The sequence below is a fragment of the Loxodonta africana genome, chromosome 2 (assembly GCF_030014295.1).
Source record: "Loxodonta africana isolate mLoxAfr1 chromosome 2, mLoxAfr1.hap2, whole genome shotgun sequence".
Lineage (NCBI taxonomy): Eukaryota > Metazoa > Chordata > Mammalia > Proboscidea > Elephantidae > Loxodonta > Loxodonta africana.
This window is the reverse complement of record NC_087343.1, coordinates 47,069,509-47,087,550: the sequence shown is the minus strand read 5'-3', so window position 1 is coordinate 47,087,550 and position 18,042 is coordinate 47,069,509. Positions and strand designations below refer to the sequence as shown.

At 37.9% G+C, this 18,042-nt stretch overlaps 1 protein-coding gene across 1 annotated transcript in view; it reads left to right on the top strand.

Annotated features, from left to right (window-relative positions):
- Positions 1 to 18,042, top strand: part of MROH2B (maestro heat like repeat family member 2B) — an 82,385-nt gene that overhangs the window by 11,611 nt on the left and 52,732 nt on the right. Inside the window, exons 6-17 of the mRNA XM_003407897.4 lie at positions 2,463 to 2,617; positions 6,296 to 6,436; positions 7,040 to 7,132; positions 7,223 to 7,292; positions 8,872 to 8,985; positions 9,836 to 9,909; positions 12,078 to 12,200; positions 13,925 to 14,038; positions 14,817 to 14,973; positions 15,111 to 15,151; positions 15,781 to 15,922; positions 16,471 to 16,514. Coding sequence (XP_003407945.1) covers positions 2,463 to 2,617; positions 6,296 to 6,436; positions 7,040 to 7,132; positions 7,223 to 7,292; positions 8,872 to 8,985; positions 9,836 to 9,909; positions 12,078 to 12,200; positions 13,925 to 14,038; positions 14,817 to 14,973; positions 15,111 to 15,151; positions 15,781 to 15,922; positions 16,471 to 16,514 — 1,268 coding nt within the window. The remainder of the gene's footprint in view (positions 1 to 2,462; positions 2,618 to 6,295; positions 6,437 to 7,039; positions 7,133 to 7,222; positions 7,293 to 8,871; positions 8,986 to 9,835; positions 9,910 to 12,077; positions 12,201 to 13,924; positions 14,039 to 14,816; positions 14,974 to 15,110; positions 15,152 to 15,780; positions 15,923 to 16,470; positions 16,515 to 18,042) is intronic.

Sequence of the window (18,042 nt, the reverse complement as noted above, 5' to 3'; positions counted from 1 at the left end):
CCTTAGAACCAAGCATGGCAAGACTGTGTCTCACATACTTTGGACATGTTATCCAGAGGGATCAGTCCCTGGAGAAGGACATCATGCTTGGTAAAGTAGAGGATCAGAGAAAGAGAGGAAGACTCTCAATGGGATGAATTGACACAGTGGCTGTAACAATGGGCTCAATCATAACAATAATTGTGAGGATGATGCCTGCCTGGGCAATGTTTCGTTGTGTTGTACATGGGGTCGCTATGAGTCAGAACCGACTCTAACACCAACAACAACAAAGTTCCTTTTGTCCATGTTATCTCACCTACTTTTTTATTTTATTTAAAATTACATTCCGTGTGTTATTGTGACCCTCCTATTGCTTCTGATACAAGCCAGAAAATATATGCATAAATGAATAAACAACTAATGATGAATGATGAACAGTAGAGTTGCATGGCTGATTAATGTATTTGCTGTTAATAAGTTGTATACCTGTAAAATGTTGAATTGGCAAAGGCTTTATGATAGATATATGTACGACAATGATAAACAAACAAACAAAAAGGAGTAGCTGCTGAGGCTACTATGTACAACCAAAAACTTCATGGGATATTGTTCCTTGGTTTGACGGCTGCAACGATGGGCTCAAGCATTACAACTATTGTGAGAATGACACAGGACCAGACAATGTTTCATTCTATTGCACCAGGGGTGCTATGAGTTGTATGTAATTGACTCAACAGCACCTAACAACACATCACAACTAACATTGTGCTTCTGGAAACATTAGAGTCTCTAATAACATTTCTACCACCAGTATTGATAACTAAGAAAGAAAAACTGAAAATTATCATGGCAATTAATAAGGAAATTCTCTGCCTTTATGTTATAAGGTTATCTAAGTGCCATTTGGTCCTAAAGCAACTTTATGCATGATTTCTGAAAAGGAAAAGATAGGAAATTTATCGGCTTTCATATACAGTATATATCACTCAATCAATCAACGCATAAGCAAACATTGTGCTGGTTGCTATGGATATTATTAATGGACAAGACACCATGCATTCCCTCATGTTGCTTAGAGGCCAGTGGAGGACACACACACACAAAAAAATTATATTAAATTGTAGTAGGAGACCTTCAAAGAAATCTGAAGGAATTTGGAGGAAATGTGGCTAGTTCTAAAACTAACATACTCAGGGTCTCCTCTTTTCCAGAGTATTCTTTGTGTGTGAGGCATTTTTGAGGGTGTGAACTATGAATTTTGTTTTTAATCTAATGAAATGAATGACATGGGGACTGCAGGAAAAAATAGGTTATTTAATGCATGTGATGCCAATATATATGGATTAGTGGCCCAAATGGTATTTTTGGAGGTCAAAGATTTATTTTTAAATTTATTGAAGTAAAAGATACACACTGAAAAGCATACAAGTCAGAAGTGTAGTTTGATGACAAAGTGACATATCCATTTGACTACAACTCTAGTTGAGAAATGGAACATTGCCAGCTCCCCAGAAAACCCCCTTTATATTGCCTTCCAATCACACCTTCCACCTTCTCTCCAAGGATATCCACCAAGGGTAACATCAAACCTGACTTTTAACATCATAGATCTGTTTGTGAGATTCATACATGTTATTTTATTTAGCCATAGTCTATTTTCATTGCTGTGTTCCCTTATATGCCTATACCATAATTTATTTATCCATTCTACCGGTGGTAGATACTTGGACTGTTTTCTGTTTGGGGTTATTACCAAAAAAAAAAAAAACTAATATGAACGTTTTTATGCATTTTTTTGGTACTTATATGCATGCATTTCTACTGGTTGTATACCTAGGTGTAGAATTGCTGAGTCATGGGGAAGGTATGTTCGATTTTGGTAGATAACACCAAAGAGTTTTCCAAAGTGCTTGTACCAATTCACACTTCCACTAGCAACATGTTGCACCATAGTCTTATCAAACACTTGACATTGACTGTCATAAATTTTAGCCATTCTCAATGTTACGTAGTAATAGCTCATGGTTTTAATTTACATTTCACTAATTTTTTTTTAATGTGGTCAAGTACTTTTCATATGTTTATTTGGTACAGTCCTAAGATTTTATAGAAACTGTTGTACATTGAAGGAATCCTGGTTACACAGTGGTTAAAGCACTCAACTGCTAACCAAAATGTCAGCAGTTGCTCTGAGGGAGAAATGTGGCAGTCAGTCTGCTTCGGTAAAGATCAACTCTTAGGAAATCCTATCCAGCAGTTCTACTCCACCACATGGGTTCACCATGAGTCGAAATCTACTTGATGGCAACGGATTTGGATTTTTTTTTTGTTTGTTTTATTATACATTTGCTAATTGGGATCAACTCAACAGCATGGGTTTGGTTTAATTTAATTGTCAGTGCTCTTTTCTCAAATTTTATTTTATCATTCTTCCCATCTTTATACTTTACTAAGTCTGTGGTTGTGTTTTTAAAACGCAGCCCTTGAGAAGTTCAGCAAGGCCATTTACAAGTACATCAACCACTGGAGAGATTTCCCCTATCCCAGATTAGATGCCAACCGACTCTCTGACAAGATCTTCATGCTGTTCCGTTATATAATGGAAAAGTGGGCCACCGTGGCCTCGCCCATGCATGTGAGTAGGGACCTTGGAATGCCACAAGGTAGCTCTTGTTCCATGCGGGTTGAACTCCTGTTCTCTTTTTGTAGTAATAATTAAGCTCAGTTCTTTTGAAAAGCTACAGGGGGGTATTCTATCAGGTTTATCAAATCTTGCCACCTATTTCAAATCACCATTCATTCAACTGATATTTCTTGAAATGCTATGATATGCCAGGCACTATTCTATATACTGGGAATATAGCAGGGATTGAATAGAACAAAATCCTGATATTCCAATGTGCAGAGAGATCAAGAAACAAGATAAAATAAGTAAAATATGTAGAATCTTAAGTATTTCATGTCCTTTATATCATAATTCACATTTCAGCTGAGTCACTTGTTAAGAAAAAAACAGTCCAAACAAAGTTCCTGTGTTTATGAACATCAAAGTCAAAATAGCATCTAAAGAATACACTTGGCTGTTTCAAAATAGTGTAATGCCTTATAGAGAACAGTTTGTATGTATTACAAGTACATTCACCTATACAATCCCATCCACATCTTTAATTGCTATAATTTTTTTTTCAAGTAGGCTAAGTTGTATCCTATTTAGTTTTCTTGTCTTTATTGCTATGTTATATATATAAAAGGCCTACCAATTAAAGTCCTTCTGTAGCTCAGTTTCTTTTCTACACATTAAGCTCTCAAAGCATTTGTTTTAGAACATGCTGCGGGTAGTTAAATCATTAGCAAACATAGAACTTTCAATACATCCCCGTAGACACCTGGGAAACAAAAGTCAATACAAACTTGATGGCTGCTCTCCTTGTTCACCACAAGAAGGGTCAGGCAGGTAAACAAGAAGGCACACAAAGCAGTAAGGAAGTACATAGAGGGACACACTTCACTTCTCTGGTGTGTGCTGAAAAGGCAGCCACATTCAGCCCTGCTGTCCATGAAGTTGTTTGCTACAGGGAAGGAGCTTCCCTGAAGTGCAAGAAAACTACCTCGAGGTTGGAGATAACATGCACACTTGAGTGACTGTTATGGGTGAGGGAGAGAGGGAAAAACAGGATGAAGAAGCAGAAGGAAATGAAACCAGAAATATAGTCATGACCAAATAACGAAGAGCCTGGGATGCTACACAGGCATTTGGGCTTTTTCTTGCAAGAAATGAGAAATCTTTGAAGGGCTTTAATCCAGGATCTGAGTACTAGAAAAGGCATTCTAATATTACCTTTGAAGATGGATGGGGTATAGGGGTGGACATGTGGTCGCTGTGAGTCAAAATCTATTCGATGGCACCTAATGAGAACAAAACCAGTTAGGAGGCTACTGAACTATTCCAGGTCATAAATGGTAAGGGAATATACTAATGCAGCATCAGTGGTGCTGGTCAAAGGATCAGATGCTGGAGGATAGAAATCAACAAGACTTGGAACTGCGTGGATGTTAATAATAAGGGAAATGGAGACACCTGGGATGACTCCTAGATCTCTGACTTGAGTGATCATGGAGTCATTAATCAAGATGAATAAAATGGGGAAAAACAGATTTGGGGAAGTACAAAAACGTTTTTAATTTTAGACATTTTGACTTGGATACCTATGGGACATCCAAGTGGAGATATTATTAGTAGGTTTGGGTATATTTGGGATTAGAGTTAAGAAGAAAAGCAAAGGCTGGATAGATAGATTTGGGCATCAGTATATAACTGATGGAGCTCTGGTGGCACAGTGGTTAAGAGCTCAGCTGCTAACCAAAAGGTCAGCAATTTGAATCCGCCAGCCACTACTTGGAAACCCTACGGGGCAGTTCTACTCTGTCCTATAGGGTCACTATGAGTCGGAATCAACTTGACAGCAACGGGTTTGGATTTTTGATTATGTAACTGATAACTGAATAAATGGTTTGGGTAGATGTAATCAAAGAGGGTATGTAGAGTGGGGAAGTGCCAAAAACAGAGCCTTAGGGAGAATCGATATCGAAGGGGCAGGCAAAGTGAGAGGGACCGATGATGGAGAAGTCAGAATGTACTGCTAGCAGGGCAGGAGAATCAAGTAGAATGAGATCTTCTAAACTAAAAATGGAGATATTTTCAAGAAGCAAGGAGGGATCTAAAAAGGCAATTGGTACAGTGCCCAAGTAAGAAAATTCTGAAAAGTATCCATTGCATGGAAATATGTGGTAGAAGACATACACCTAGCTGACACGCAGTCCTGTGTAAAATAAATGGTTCTTATTATTAGCTATAGGAGTCACTGGGTGGCACAAATGGTGAAACTCTGGACTACTAACCGAAAGGTTGGTGGTTCAAACCTACCCAGAGATACCTCGGAAGAAAGGTCTGGTGATCTGCTTCTGAAGTCACAGGCTTAAAACCCTGTGGAGTGCAATTCTATTCTGCACATTTGGGGTCGCCATGAGCCAGAATGAACTTGATAGCAACTAATAACAACACTATAGTCACTCAGTTTTCAGGTTGTTTGTTGTACAGCTGATACAAATAGTTTATCATGCAATATTAGGTTGAAAAAGCAGAATATAGAACTTATATTAAAGAATGTTGTCAAATTTTAAGAAATTAAAACGTAAAGAAAAATATAAGAAAGAATAACCAAAAAGAACCCATTGCCTTCAAGTCAATTTCCACTCATAGCGACCCTATAGGACAGACTAGAACTCCCCTGCAGGTTTCCAAGAAGCAGCTGGTGGATCCAAATTGCTGACCTTTTGGTTAGCAGCTGAGCTCTTAGCCACTGCGCCACCAGGGCTCCAAGAAAGAATAGGCCAGGTAAATAAAAAATATATTAAAAATACACAAAACGGAGATTATCTATGGGTACTATTTTTGCTTCATCATAATTCCTGCATTTTCTAAATTTTTATAATCACTATATTTACATGTATATTTTATATTCTGGGAATTATTCATTTTCAATGTCAATGAAAGACAGATTATAGTGAATTGAGGGGTTATTGGGGGGGGTGGGAAATGAAGGTAGCAAATGTAGACCACTCCTTCAAAAAGGTTTGCCTGAGAGAAAGGAAAGAGAAAAAAATTAGGTGAAGACTGTAGTGAAGGTCACAGGGAAATAAAATTTTTAACATAAGGGAAATTTTAGACTTGTTCATAAATTGTAAGAAAGTGACTATTTTCGAGGGGAGTTTAAAACTGGGGGCAAGTATTGAGATGAATGTTACTATAGTTAGAGATGTCAATGATATAGATACAGAGATGTAGAGGTAGCAGTAGCTATAGCTGTAAAAACCAACTAGTTGCTGTCAAGCCAATTTAGACTCATGGCGACCCCACGTGTGTCAGAGTAGAACTGTGCTCCATAGAGTTTTCAATGGCTGATTTTTCAGAAATAGATTGCCAGCTTTTTCTTCCGAGACACTTCTGGGTGAATTCAAACCACAGCATTAACCATTTGCATCCCCCAGGGACTCCATAAATATCTAGCTATAAAGATATGTAGAACTAGATACATAGGCGCATATACAACTCCACCTCATGCAATAATCTCAACCCTGATTTTTTTAACTATATGCTTTGACTTTACTAAGTCCAGAGAATGTCTTATAACTCTCTTTAGCTGAAAGTGGTAAGGGAAGGTTTTCAGGAGTACATAAAGCCTTCCGACATCTGAGAAATGCATAAAAAGCATAATGAAGCATTAGAAATGGTGTTTGTTTGTTGCCTTTGCAGACTTTGGCCATTGTTAAGGCCCATGGCCCCACAGTGAGCCTGCTGCTACACCGGGAAGATCTCTGTGAATATGCCCTGGGCCAGGTTTCCTGGCTTCTGAGCCAGTACAAAGACAAAGAAACTGATTTCCACGTCACACAGGTAAGAGCCACACCTTAAAAGAATTGATTCAGAAAGCCAATTGCAACCATTCAGAAAGATAAGTCCCAGGAGTGGCTAAGAAACTTAAACACCTATTTAGGCAGCTAAATTTCAATACTTGTTGGAGAATAGGAGGTACAGAAGAGGTTGACATAGCTCAATGATGGAAACTCCAGGAAAGGACTTAAAATGTTTATTCCAAGTCCAAGCTGCTGAGACATTGAAATGAAGCAAGGTGGTTCTTGTTTTGCGCTGTCAAGTCTTTTACGACTCATAGCGACCCTATAGGACAAAGTAGAACTGCCCCCTCAGGGTTTCCTAGACTGTATTCTTTACAGGAGCAGGTTGCCAGGACTTTTCTCCCACAGAATGGCTGGTGGGTTCCAAAAGGCAACCTTTCGCTTAGCAGCCACGTGCTTAACCACTGCACCACCAGGGTTCCTGAAGAAAGAGGCGGGGGCAGAATTATTAGAGAAAACTCATAACTGCAGGAAGGTTATGGATTGTTCTCCTTACAAAGCATCAGTTAATTATCTGCTTTCCACACACTGTGCTGCTGCTTTGTGGGCAGTCTGCAGCTAACCTTTGAGGCCTTCCATTTAGAGCCTAAGACAGATATTGACTGCAGCAGTCCTTTACGATATTGACCTTCCTAAGAACTTGAGAAGATCCATCTTTTTCAACTTGCTCCACCAGGTGAGAAAACCATGATGTCAAATCTGATGGTGGAATTTTAACTGATTTTCCTTTTTCACATCTACCACCTAATATTTCCTCCCCATTCAGGTCTGCAGAGTGCCAGAGCCTCCAGTAAAAGAAAATGAACTTGAAGCTTCAAGCTGTTTCCTTATTCTAGGTAGGACCAAGGATCCCAAGGGTTTTTAATAAAAATCTCTAGGTGACGTCTCCAAGTGACAATGATGACCATGATGAAGGGTATACACACTGTCACATTAGTTACTTTCACACACATACAAAATATTTCTTCTATGTCTGCCCTATGCACACAAGTTCCCACGAAGAAAGGGATATGTAGGGTAACCAGTCGTCCCACTTGGGTTAGAGGCAGGATATTTAGTACTAAAACCTGAAAAGTTCCAGGCACACTGGCCTGAGTTGGCATTCCTATGAATGGTAAATGCTTTTTTTTTTTCTTGGTATTTGAGGTTATTTGAAATTATGTCAAACCCAAAGTCACCCTTTTTTCTCCCAGGTCATCTCTTAGTACCCAAGCCTCTCTGGCCATCTATCAGTCACTCTGTATCTCTCTCTTCCTCCTTCCTTATCTCGTTTTCCTTCTTGCTCTTGTACCACAATTCCCTCCATCACCTGGTTAGAATATCTGACCCAGGTGACGTAGGAGGCACCAGGATCATAGGGTCAGGAAACAAAACTATGCTCCAGAATGTAATGAAGATAAGGGACAGTAGCAATGATGGCCAGGCTTATAGCCCCTATACCTCCATACTACCCCAAAATGTGTCATTTCTACTACTTCATTGCATACCTTTCTATTATGCTCTAGTTCTCCCCTAATTGACCCTTCTGCTTCTATACTTGTCTCTTCCCTATGCCCCAGCATAATTAACTAACTGGCTTTATCCCTGACAATTTACAACACAAACACCTCTGCTCCAGCCAAGTATTTCTTCACTTTTCCCTGATTCCTGCCCTACCCCTCTATCGATCTAACTTCCCAGCTGGTATTCTACCTACAAAAAATGTCAGCTTTCCTTCAAGTCCCGCTTTCTTCAGGAATATCCAAGGTGCTAAAAATAATAACAGCAAAGGCTTTCATTTATCAACTACCCGCAGCTTATATGACCCTAGCATATATCATCCCATTCTATGGATGAAGAAACTATTTAAGCCCAGAGGTTCAAATAGTTTGTCCAGACTCACAAAATAGCAAGTAGTTGAGCTAGGATTCAAACACTGGTCTTTCTGAATTGAAACCTTCAGTGTTTTTAGCCTTTCCACACTGTTGTTTCTAAAATCCTATGGAGCTTGTCTTCTTCACCACTTGCTTCAGGATTTAATGTGAGAACTACAATGACAATTATGTCATGGCCTTTCATGGAAGTCTTTCAGGGATATGAATCATGCATTCCATTAGTCATGGCAGCCTAGTGACTAGAAGGGGCAGATTGAATATAGAGAGAGTAATACATGGGAGATTCTGCTCTTTCTCCTTCATCTGTAACAGTCTGCAGGGGTCACTATCAGAAGAAGTGGGCCTAGGTATAGAAAGCCTTCTTAGTGACCAAACTGTATGATTAATTCTGTGGTACTGAAGAATATTGCAATAATGAGATCAAACTAGCAACCTAAGAATGACCTTGACAATCCCCTTGGAATCGCCTCTTCCCAAACACAAGTATTTTACCTAAGATGAAATTGAGTTCTTACAACTTAAGTATTTCTTAAACCTACAGCCCATTCCAACCCTGCAGACCTGATGGAATTTTTTGATGAGCAAATAAGAAGTAATAACGAAGCCATCCGAATGGGAGTCTTATCTTTGTTAAGATCAACTATCAATGCTGAGGGTAAGCAATAGGGAAGAAGCCAGAGTGTTTTATTTTACACCAAGAAGCAACCTTATGTCAATGTATTCTTTAACCCTATCCTGTCTTTGAGATGTTTATACAACCTCACATTCAGGTGAATCCCAGTCTTTTTGGTCTTTTAAAATAGGCATTTTCTGTTAACACTCTTCTTTCATGCTTGCTGTGGAAGCACTCAGTTGAGAAGAATGAGTAGAATATTTAAGAACCAAATTTAGAATTTAGAAGATCTTAGTAAGTTTTTTTTAGTAAGTTAGCTAAGTGGCCCAAAACATAAGAGGAAGTGAGGATATGCAATATTCTAGATATTGGTACAGTTAGAAAAGAGCACAATTTAAGGAATTACCATACTTCATTGATTCTGGGAAGCACATGTTTTCGTAATATTGGAATGCATTTTAAAATTGGGAACATCTTTAATTTTAAAATTGATATGTTGGATTCAATAAAATATGATAGTTCCTTTTGTACAGCACGATAAAGATTTCTAAAATTCAGTTAATATTAGGATTTATTGAAGAATCTGCAGATAAGAAATATGAAGTAATCTCAAAAAATTTAGAGCTGATCCCTCTGGCATGATATATTGAATCCACTTTGGAACTTAACATTTTAAACAAGTTAAAATGCAGTGTAATAGAGAACAAGGAAGCCAGTAATATCCTTGAAGTATTGTAAAAGAAGAGGTTAGGTAGAAATTTAATAACAGGATCTTAAGGACAAGAGACATTTCAAATATGTACCATAACTCTAATGAGTTTTCATCAATCCTAGAATAAATATACTCTATTCCTACTGAATTGGTCTCTCAATTTTTCCCACTGTCTTTCAGAGCCCAAGTTGAGGGATCACATGACTTCAGTTGAAAGAATAGTCAAGGTCATCATGAGTGACCCCAGTGTAAAAGTAAGAGAATTGATAGATACTTTTATTTGATTGATGGTAGTTTTAAGAATGAATGAAACGGTTTTGACTTTTTAAGGATCAACTTATGAAATTGCTTTATAAAGAACTCAGTGATCAATTCCATTTTTAAAAGAACTCTACCTTTTCCAAAAAGATGAAGTACACCAAGGTAAAATCCTACTTTCAGTTCAGATGCTTCTGGGTAGAAAATAAATTTTTGCCGATGGCACCACTATGCCATTCTCTTCAAATAGTTTAATAATAATTAGTTATAAAGATAATATATATTCCTCCAAAAAATAATAACCCTGAACACTGTTCTTAGCATGGGCATCCTATTTTTCAACCAGAAAGTGCTTAGTGCAAGTCCTGCCATAGTAGGTTGCTCAAATATCTCCTGATTGATTAATTAAAATGCTTGATATTAGAAAAGATATAGAACTTATGCTGGTACAAATCAAAGAGTTGTTTGTTTTTTTGTTTCGTGTTTTTAATGAAAATCACATTTTGTTTTGAATTAAAACCCTACACGGGAACCAATGATGAGGAGAAAATGCCCCTAAGAGACTTCGGTTGCCTGTGACTATGCTTAAAATAACAAAAACTAGACAACTAAATAACAACGGAGTGATTATTTATAAAATCTAGATCCAGCAGCTTACCAACCCAATAGGAAAAATAGGAGAAGAGTTTAGGGTAGTGTTGTAGGGTAGCAACTTTCACCAAAGCCTTCTGCAACAAAGAGATTTTTATTGTGACATATCAGAAAACAAAAATGAGAAACTGGCTACAAGCACTCAGGCTATGAACAGACCAAAATCCAAAGAAGTACAATCTATGAGTGCTTTTTATACAGTTTTAACAGGCGCTGATTCATTATGATCATTTCCAATCACTGGGGCGTGTACCTATGAGTAAATTACTTACAGACCATCATTGGTTAAAGTAAAGACAAAGAAATAAGATCATTATTGGGAGACCTTTTCTTGTTCTTTCTTTTCTAATTTTGGTCTCTTAGCTCAAGGGTCCCAGGTCTGTCACATGACGGTTGTTTTTTATTTGTTATGTGGACTACAGGTGATATTGGGTAGATCTTTAACCTAGGGTAAATTGTTATTTAGTTTTGGTATGCACGTCTACAGTCCATTGAACCGATTAGAGCACTCTGTCCCATCCCTTTGGTGTAGTTTCTTATTGTTTGAAGTCCTATAGATTCTGACAAACAAGTTGGCCTTTTGTGGTATGGTCTGCTCTAGTTAGGTTAGCCCTTTATCAGCAGAATAAAAAGAGCACAGGAGTTTTAAGGAAGGCCAGCTCCTTAGGTAAAAAATAGAAAGGAGGTGCACCTCTTTTCCCCACTCATGCAGACTTTTCAGTGCCTTTATGCTAACTGCTTCTGCCACTGTATAGCCCTGCTTTCCTGGTCAAGTCATTCCATTCTTCCTACCCTCCATTAAAAGAGTCATTCACTAAATGATTAAACATTAGCTTTCTGTCCTCCAGGGAAGCAATATGGTAAACAAATTAAAACCAGATTATTAATAAGTGACAATACAGGTTCATAATCCCTTACTCCAGTCCCTGGGGTCAGGTATATTTCAGAATTCTCAATTTTTTTAACTTCAAAAAACCAGTCCACAATTAAACCCATTAATATTTCTGCAGCAGAATGTATGCATACACACGTTACGAAGAATAAATAAGCCTACAAATAGCTTTTAATTAATTCGGTTTGAGTCTTGCCATCAAATGAGTTTGTGCTAAATGTAAGGAAAAAAAACCCAGTGTTCAGAGTTTTTCTGATTTTGAAATTGTAGATAAGGAACTGTGGACCTGTATTTCAATACACTATCTTTCATTGAGGACTTTAAAAATGAGGCAATATTTTAGCATAAAGTTAATACAAAATTTCATAATGTATAGCAGTAAAAATATATGTCCTTGGGGACTGGGAAGAAGGTTTTGGTTCAAGAGAATCTTTATCTTAACCTTAAAATCATAACCTATAGGTTACCACCTGCTTCGTTTTCTTACGGTAATAGATCATTTAATTTACACTCCTGTTTTTAAAGGCTCCCAGTAAATAACCCATAAGGGTTAAGGAATAAAAGAAGCTAAAGTTTCAATATGCCCAATATAGTGCTGCAAATGTATTTTTCTTACTGTAGGTGAGAAATTCCATCCTTCTCCTCATCCAAACCATGTGCGAAAAGAGCTACATTGAAGCCCGAGAGGGATGGCCTTTAATTGATTATGTCTTCTCCCAGTTTGCAATATCCAACAAGAATCTGGTATGAAAAGGGTGCAGTTTTGAGTATTGTACCAACAGAGTCACTAGGGTTGGTGTCACCAAGTACAGTAACTCAGGAGTCACTGCCCCCATGAACCTTCTCCTACACCAACCATATAGAATCCTTAGTGATGTTCACTATCAATTTAAATCGTAGACTAGTGTGTGATATAGTTGTAAGTTGCTTAAATGTAATATTTCTTAGATTATATGACTACTAACAACAAAATTGTTTTGTAAAATCATTCTGCATTGAATTACAACATTATTAGTAACTGAGCAGAAGGCTTATTTTATTTTATTTTTCTCCTTTTCCTTTAATTACTACTTCATTCTCAAAAAAGTTATTAACTTTTTTTTTAAGTTATTGATACAGGTTCACAAATACTAATTACCATATATTGTAACTAAAGCACCCAGAAAATTTGACAAAATCACCAAGTATAAAAAACACTGCTGCAACGAAAATGTGTGCTTGTGGCGGGTGCAGACGAAACCACGTAATTCCAAGCATCATTGAGTAATGATGACAGCTCTGACCAGAGAGCATTAGAAGGTTTAAAAAGTAAATTAGCATTGAGTTTTAGCCTTGTAGGTATATTGGTATATTGATACTTGTAAGCTGAGTTTACAAAAAATGTTTCTGTTGTTAGAATTAACTACAGGGATATAAATTTCTACTGAAACACTGCACAAAATTTTAGACAGTCATTTTGGTGTCATCCCCTCTGACAGTGCCACCCAGTGTGGTCCACACCTCCTATACCCCCCTAGTGATACCACTGCATTCTACTATAATACATGAGGTAGAAAACTGGCTTAATAAAAAAATGGCTGAGATTCAATCGAATAATTGATTTAAAGGTATTTGTATTTCAACCTTATCACTTTTATTGATGAATAATTTTTCAGTCTCTAGTTTTCTCAGTTCCTTTTGACTAATATCACTTCTAAATTATGCAAAACACAACCAGGACAAGTTGCCATCAAGTCTACTCCAACTCATGGTGGGTGACCTATGTTTGTCAGTGGAACTGTACTCCATAGGGTTTTCAATGGCTAATTTTTTGGAAGTAGATGGCCAGGCTTTCTTCCAAGGCACCTCTGGGTGGACCCAAACCTCAGCGAAGAACATTTGTATCAACCAGTGATTCTATAACAAACACGCGATAGATTAAAGTATAGTTTTTCCTAAAGACAAAACAACCTGGCCTCCAAAATCCTGGGAGGTAGATTGTAGAGGGGTGGAGAGAATGGATTGCATGCGATAAAAGCAAGAGACACCAATACTTGCTCCATTGGGGTCATCTCCCCTTAGATGACTGTGCTGAAAAGCAAGTGCTTAAGAGCTTAGTAATCTTAGCAATTTTGTCACAAGTAAAATTACTCTCCATTCCACTAGCAGGCAGTATCTTTGAAAATCTTTGCCCCAGAGTAAATTGCAAAGGCCTGAGGAGAGTAGGGGGAGGGAATAGCTTCTGCTCCAGAATGCTCACAGTTTTAGCTTTTCTGTTTTAGCCAGAGATGTGTTTTCTAACTCATTCCTCCAAAGGACACTTTAAAACAGGGATTAGATGCTGAGGACCAAGACCACTGGGTTCCATGAGCCCCTTAAGTTGAGTAACTACATCCTCCACTCCAGAGTGTGAGAGCACATCCAAGTAAGGTCTGACAGGGGAAACATTAAGGATAGCTAGCCAGTGATTTATTTTGTCTTTCTTAAAGGAGAAATTGATGAAAACTAACTCCCCTGAAGATGAGAAGGGGGAGAAATCTGTCCAAGAAACAAGTCTTGAGGTCTTAAAAACCCTGGACCCACTGGTCATTGGAATGCCTCAGGTAACAGTATTTAGTCACCACTTTTTAGGATTGGCTTAGGGGTGGATTAAGAGCAAAGGGATGAGATATGAGGTCAGATGCAACTCATAGGAACTGGAGTAGGATGATATGATAGGAATGAAAACATGGAAGGGCATGAGAGATCCTATGATGATAAAAGGACTGGGCTTGGTGGTTGAATATAGATGGCAAGAAAGAGGAAAGAGTCCAAGATGACACCAAGGTTTGCATTAGGACAAGGTAGCTTTTCAAGAGTTATGACACATACTGACTAAAGAGACTACAGAAGTTCCAGATATCCAGAGAAGGAAGACCAGAGCCTGAAGCAGAGAGTAACAGCAACCCAGTCCCTATTTTCTCCCAGTGGTTCTCACTTGGGCCGGTGTCCTTCCGCCTTGGAGCTTTTTGGAAATATGTGGGGTATTTTTGGTCATAACGTTGGCAAGGGGCTTACTGGTACTTGGTGAATGAAGCCCAGAAATACTACATATCTATCCTGCAGTGCCTGGAACAGTAAAGAATTTTCTCACTCAAAATTCCAACAACAGCCCCATGAGAAACACTGACCAACACTCCCTACAATTAAAAAAAAAAAAAAAATTAGCACCTGAAAATGGATGTGCTACGCAGAGATTTTATTTAATGATTTCATTTGACTTGGCCTTAATAGTGAAATGATAACAAATGAGAGAAAAGTTTCTAAATCAGAGAAAACTGCACAGTGAGGACCAGGGAGAAGTAATGGAAAAAGAATGAACAATCATTATATTTTCCACAGGTGTTATGGCCAAGAATCCTGACTTTTGTGGTACCAGCGGAATATACAGGAACTTTGTCCCACCTGTTTAATATCATCAGAATCCTGATTATGGCAGAGGAGAGGAAGAAACTTAATGGCAAGGAGTCAACAGCACTTGTCATCTCTACTGGAGCTGGTTTGTATATTCAAAAACACAGCAAAACTTTTCTCTGATGAGAGACTTGTTTCCTATAGCACTTGGATCTCATATCCAAACCAAATATGAATTCTTCAGCCCCCACAATGATAATGAAAATTGCTTTCTCTTTCTAGTCAAACTTCCTACACCACAGCAGCTACTGGCCAGACTTCTGGTAAGTGAGTAACAAAGAACCAGTGTGGGAAAAGTTTAAGCTGATGTATATCTAAGCTCCAAACAAGCACTAATAAAAATCACATACATACTCCAAATGAAAATACAAACTAAAATGACAAATACATTTTCTGCTATACTAATGACACTCATGAAGGTTTATTATGTCAAGATTATCTTCCCACTCTGAAATGCTTGTTGAACTTTATAAATTTTAATGTAAGCATAGGCTGAATCTGATCCATACATACCATTCAAATCCCATTATCTATTTCTTGTATTTTCCTTTTCTCCCTTTGGCTACATCTGTATCTATGTACTCAGGTACTATTTCCACATGCCATTATTTCATTAATAGATGTATCTGAGTATTGGTACCTTCCACTTATTTTGGTTGGTGTTCTCTACATATTTTTTTTTCACCTTTATCCTCAAGGGGGGGAAACTGGGGGGATGGATTTTCTAAATGTCAGTTTTGCTCTAGAATAAGTCAGAATCAACTGTGCTGATTCGCTAGAAGATTATCCAATGTAGGAATCAAGAGAATCTAGAACAATGGTAAAATAAGAAGGTAGGTGGGCCTTCTAAATACCCCTGAAATTGATTAACATTTTCTTTTCTGTCCTTCAGGTAATATCTATGCTCGCCAGTTTAGGGAAATTGCTTGGGGCTGGTGCAATAGGACTTTTGAAGATATTGCCTGAGATCATTCACCCAAAATTGGTAGACCTCTGGAAAACACGCTTACCTGAGCTTCTACAACCTCTGGAAGGTACAAGGGAGTGGGATCAGGTCTTTATCCAAGCAGGCAAGAACGCAAAGAAATGAGAACCGTTTCTCTGTCTAAAGCCATTATTGTTCATTTTAGACAATAATACAATGACCTTGATATGCAAGGTAGACAACTGTATTTTTTCTTGACTATGTTCTATTTCTCTACCAAATACTCGTATTACAAGAAGACCTAGTGGGTAACATCCTTAGCAGGAACTTTCACTTTTGCTCCAGTCCTTTTCTGTTTCTTTCACTTGGTATTTTTCTAGAAGGTTGTTATTATTCATTCAGATTCAAATATTTAAAATAAGGTCATTTCAGTACTTACTGTTGAAATTAGCAAAAAGCCTAGATTGTCATGGATTGAAGACCTTTTGTCCACCAGACTAGCTCTTCAAAGTCACCAGCATAGTAAATTTCATATGAAATAACCATTCTGAGTACGAAGGGAGCATGAAATGGAGTCCCAACATCTACGGGATCCTGTCAAGGTAGAATTTGAGTCTTGATTTTTTTTGCAGTTATTGCATCAATTTCTATTTTCAGGAAAGAACGCTAGTATCACACTGTGGGAAACCATGCTGCTTCAGGTAAGAGTGCCCTTTAGGCTAATTGTTGAAAATTGGGTGATGAAATCAGCTAATATTACTCATCTTAACTAAAAAGGACAAAATTTCAAAAGGCAGTAAATGACATTTCCTTTTCTTGAGAAAACTACTAGAATGTTAGAAGTGATTGTTTAAGGATTATGCTCTTTAAATCACAACTTAAATAACAGCCTTGAGTCTTCACAATTTGATGAGTTTAAGATAGTCATGAAGGTTTCATTTACTAATATTTTTATCTGTACCTTTCTTAGGTCTCTAATTTTCAGGTTTTTCCTCTCCTTGCAACTGTATTCTTTTACTAGTCATACAAAGAAACAGAGATTAATACAAATCCCATTTTTATATTCCTAAACACAACTCTTTTTCCTGAATTGTCTTCTCACTGTCTTTTTCCTGATATCTACAAACCAAAAGTGCTACATTGTGCTCCTTTTCCAGACAAGAATCTCCTTCTATTACCCATAAACTCTATGGACCTTTACAACTAAACAGCGGCCACCAAACCAAAAAAAACCCATAGCCATAGAGTCGATTTCGACTCATAGCAACCCTATAGGACAGAGCAGAGCTGCCTCATAGGGTTTCCAAGGAGTAGCTGGTGGATTTGAACTGCTGACCTTTTGGTGGTAGCAGCCAAGCTCCTAACCACTGGGCCACCAGGGCTTCGCATAAGGCCAAACCCCAGAAATGGCAAATTGCAAAGTTGGACATTGGCTTTACAAAGATTTCAGGGACCTAGAAGTGAGCCAAGGAACCCATGGACAGGGAGCTTTTAAGATAGCAGAACTTCAGTTCATCGACCACCTACATTGGAACACCTATGCTTTCTTAAAAGTATCAATTTTCAGTGACCTCTCCAGAGTGTCTCCACCTTTTATCTCAACCCCTTCTAGAATCACGATCTCTGGGGGTGGTACTCGAGAATTGACGTGGTGATTCTTATCCATTATAAAATTTGAAAACCATTCTCTACTCTCCTAATCCTCAATTCTAGGATTCACCTCCCCTCCTATATCCTTGTCTCTTATCTCCCCTTCCTTCCTCGAAATTCTTACCTTATTTTCTTCTACTGAAAAAAAAAAATGGCTCTTTTTACTAGGAAAGGAGGTTTTTTTCTCTAACAGGAAAACGTAAGAACAATTTCTTGCCCTTTCCCAGTCTTGGGTCTATCTCTAGCCACCTTTTCCCATAACTATCTGCGAGTACCTTATTCCCTTAAACTTCTAAGGCTGTTTAATTTCTTCTCTTTGAAGGACCCATTGAATATCCTCCTATTAAAAAAAAAAAAAAAAAATGCATTCAAACCCTTTCATTGACCTCAACATTAAGTGCCCTTTTGTAAGCTTAAAGCTGAGAAAATATGTAAGGAATAGTAGATTTTGAAAATTGCAATTGATTTTGTCCTCCAAAAACATAATGACAGCTTTTTACATATTGTTAGACATGGGTTCAGGGACTGATTATGGTTCTGGCTCAGGAGAATGGTGAAACCAGGAATATTTAGTTAATA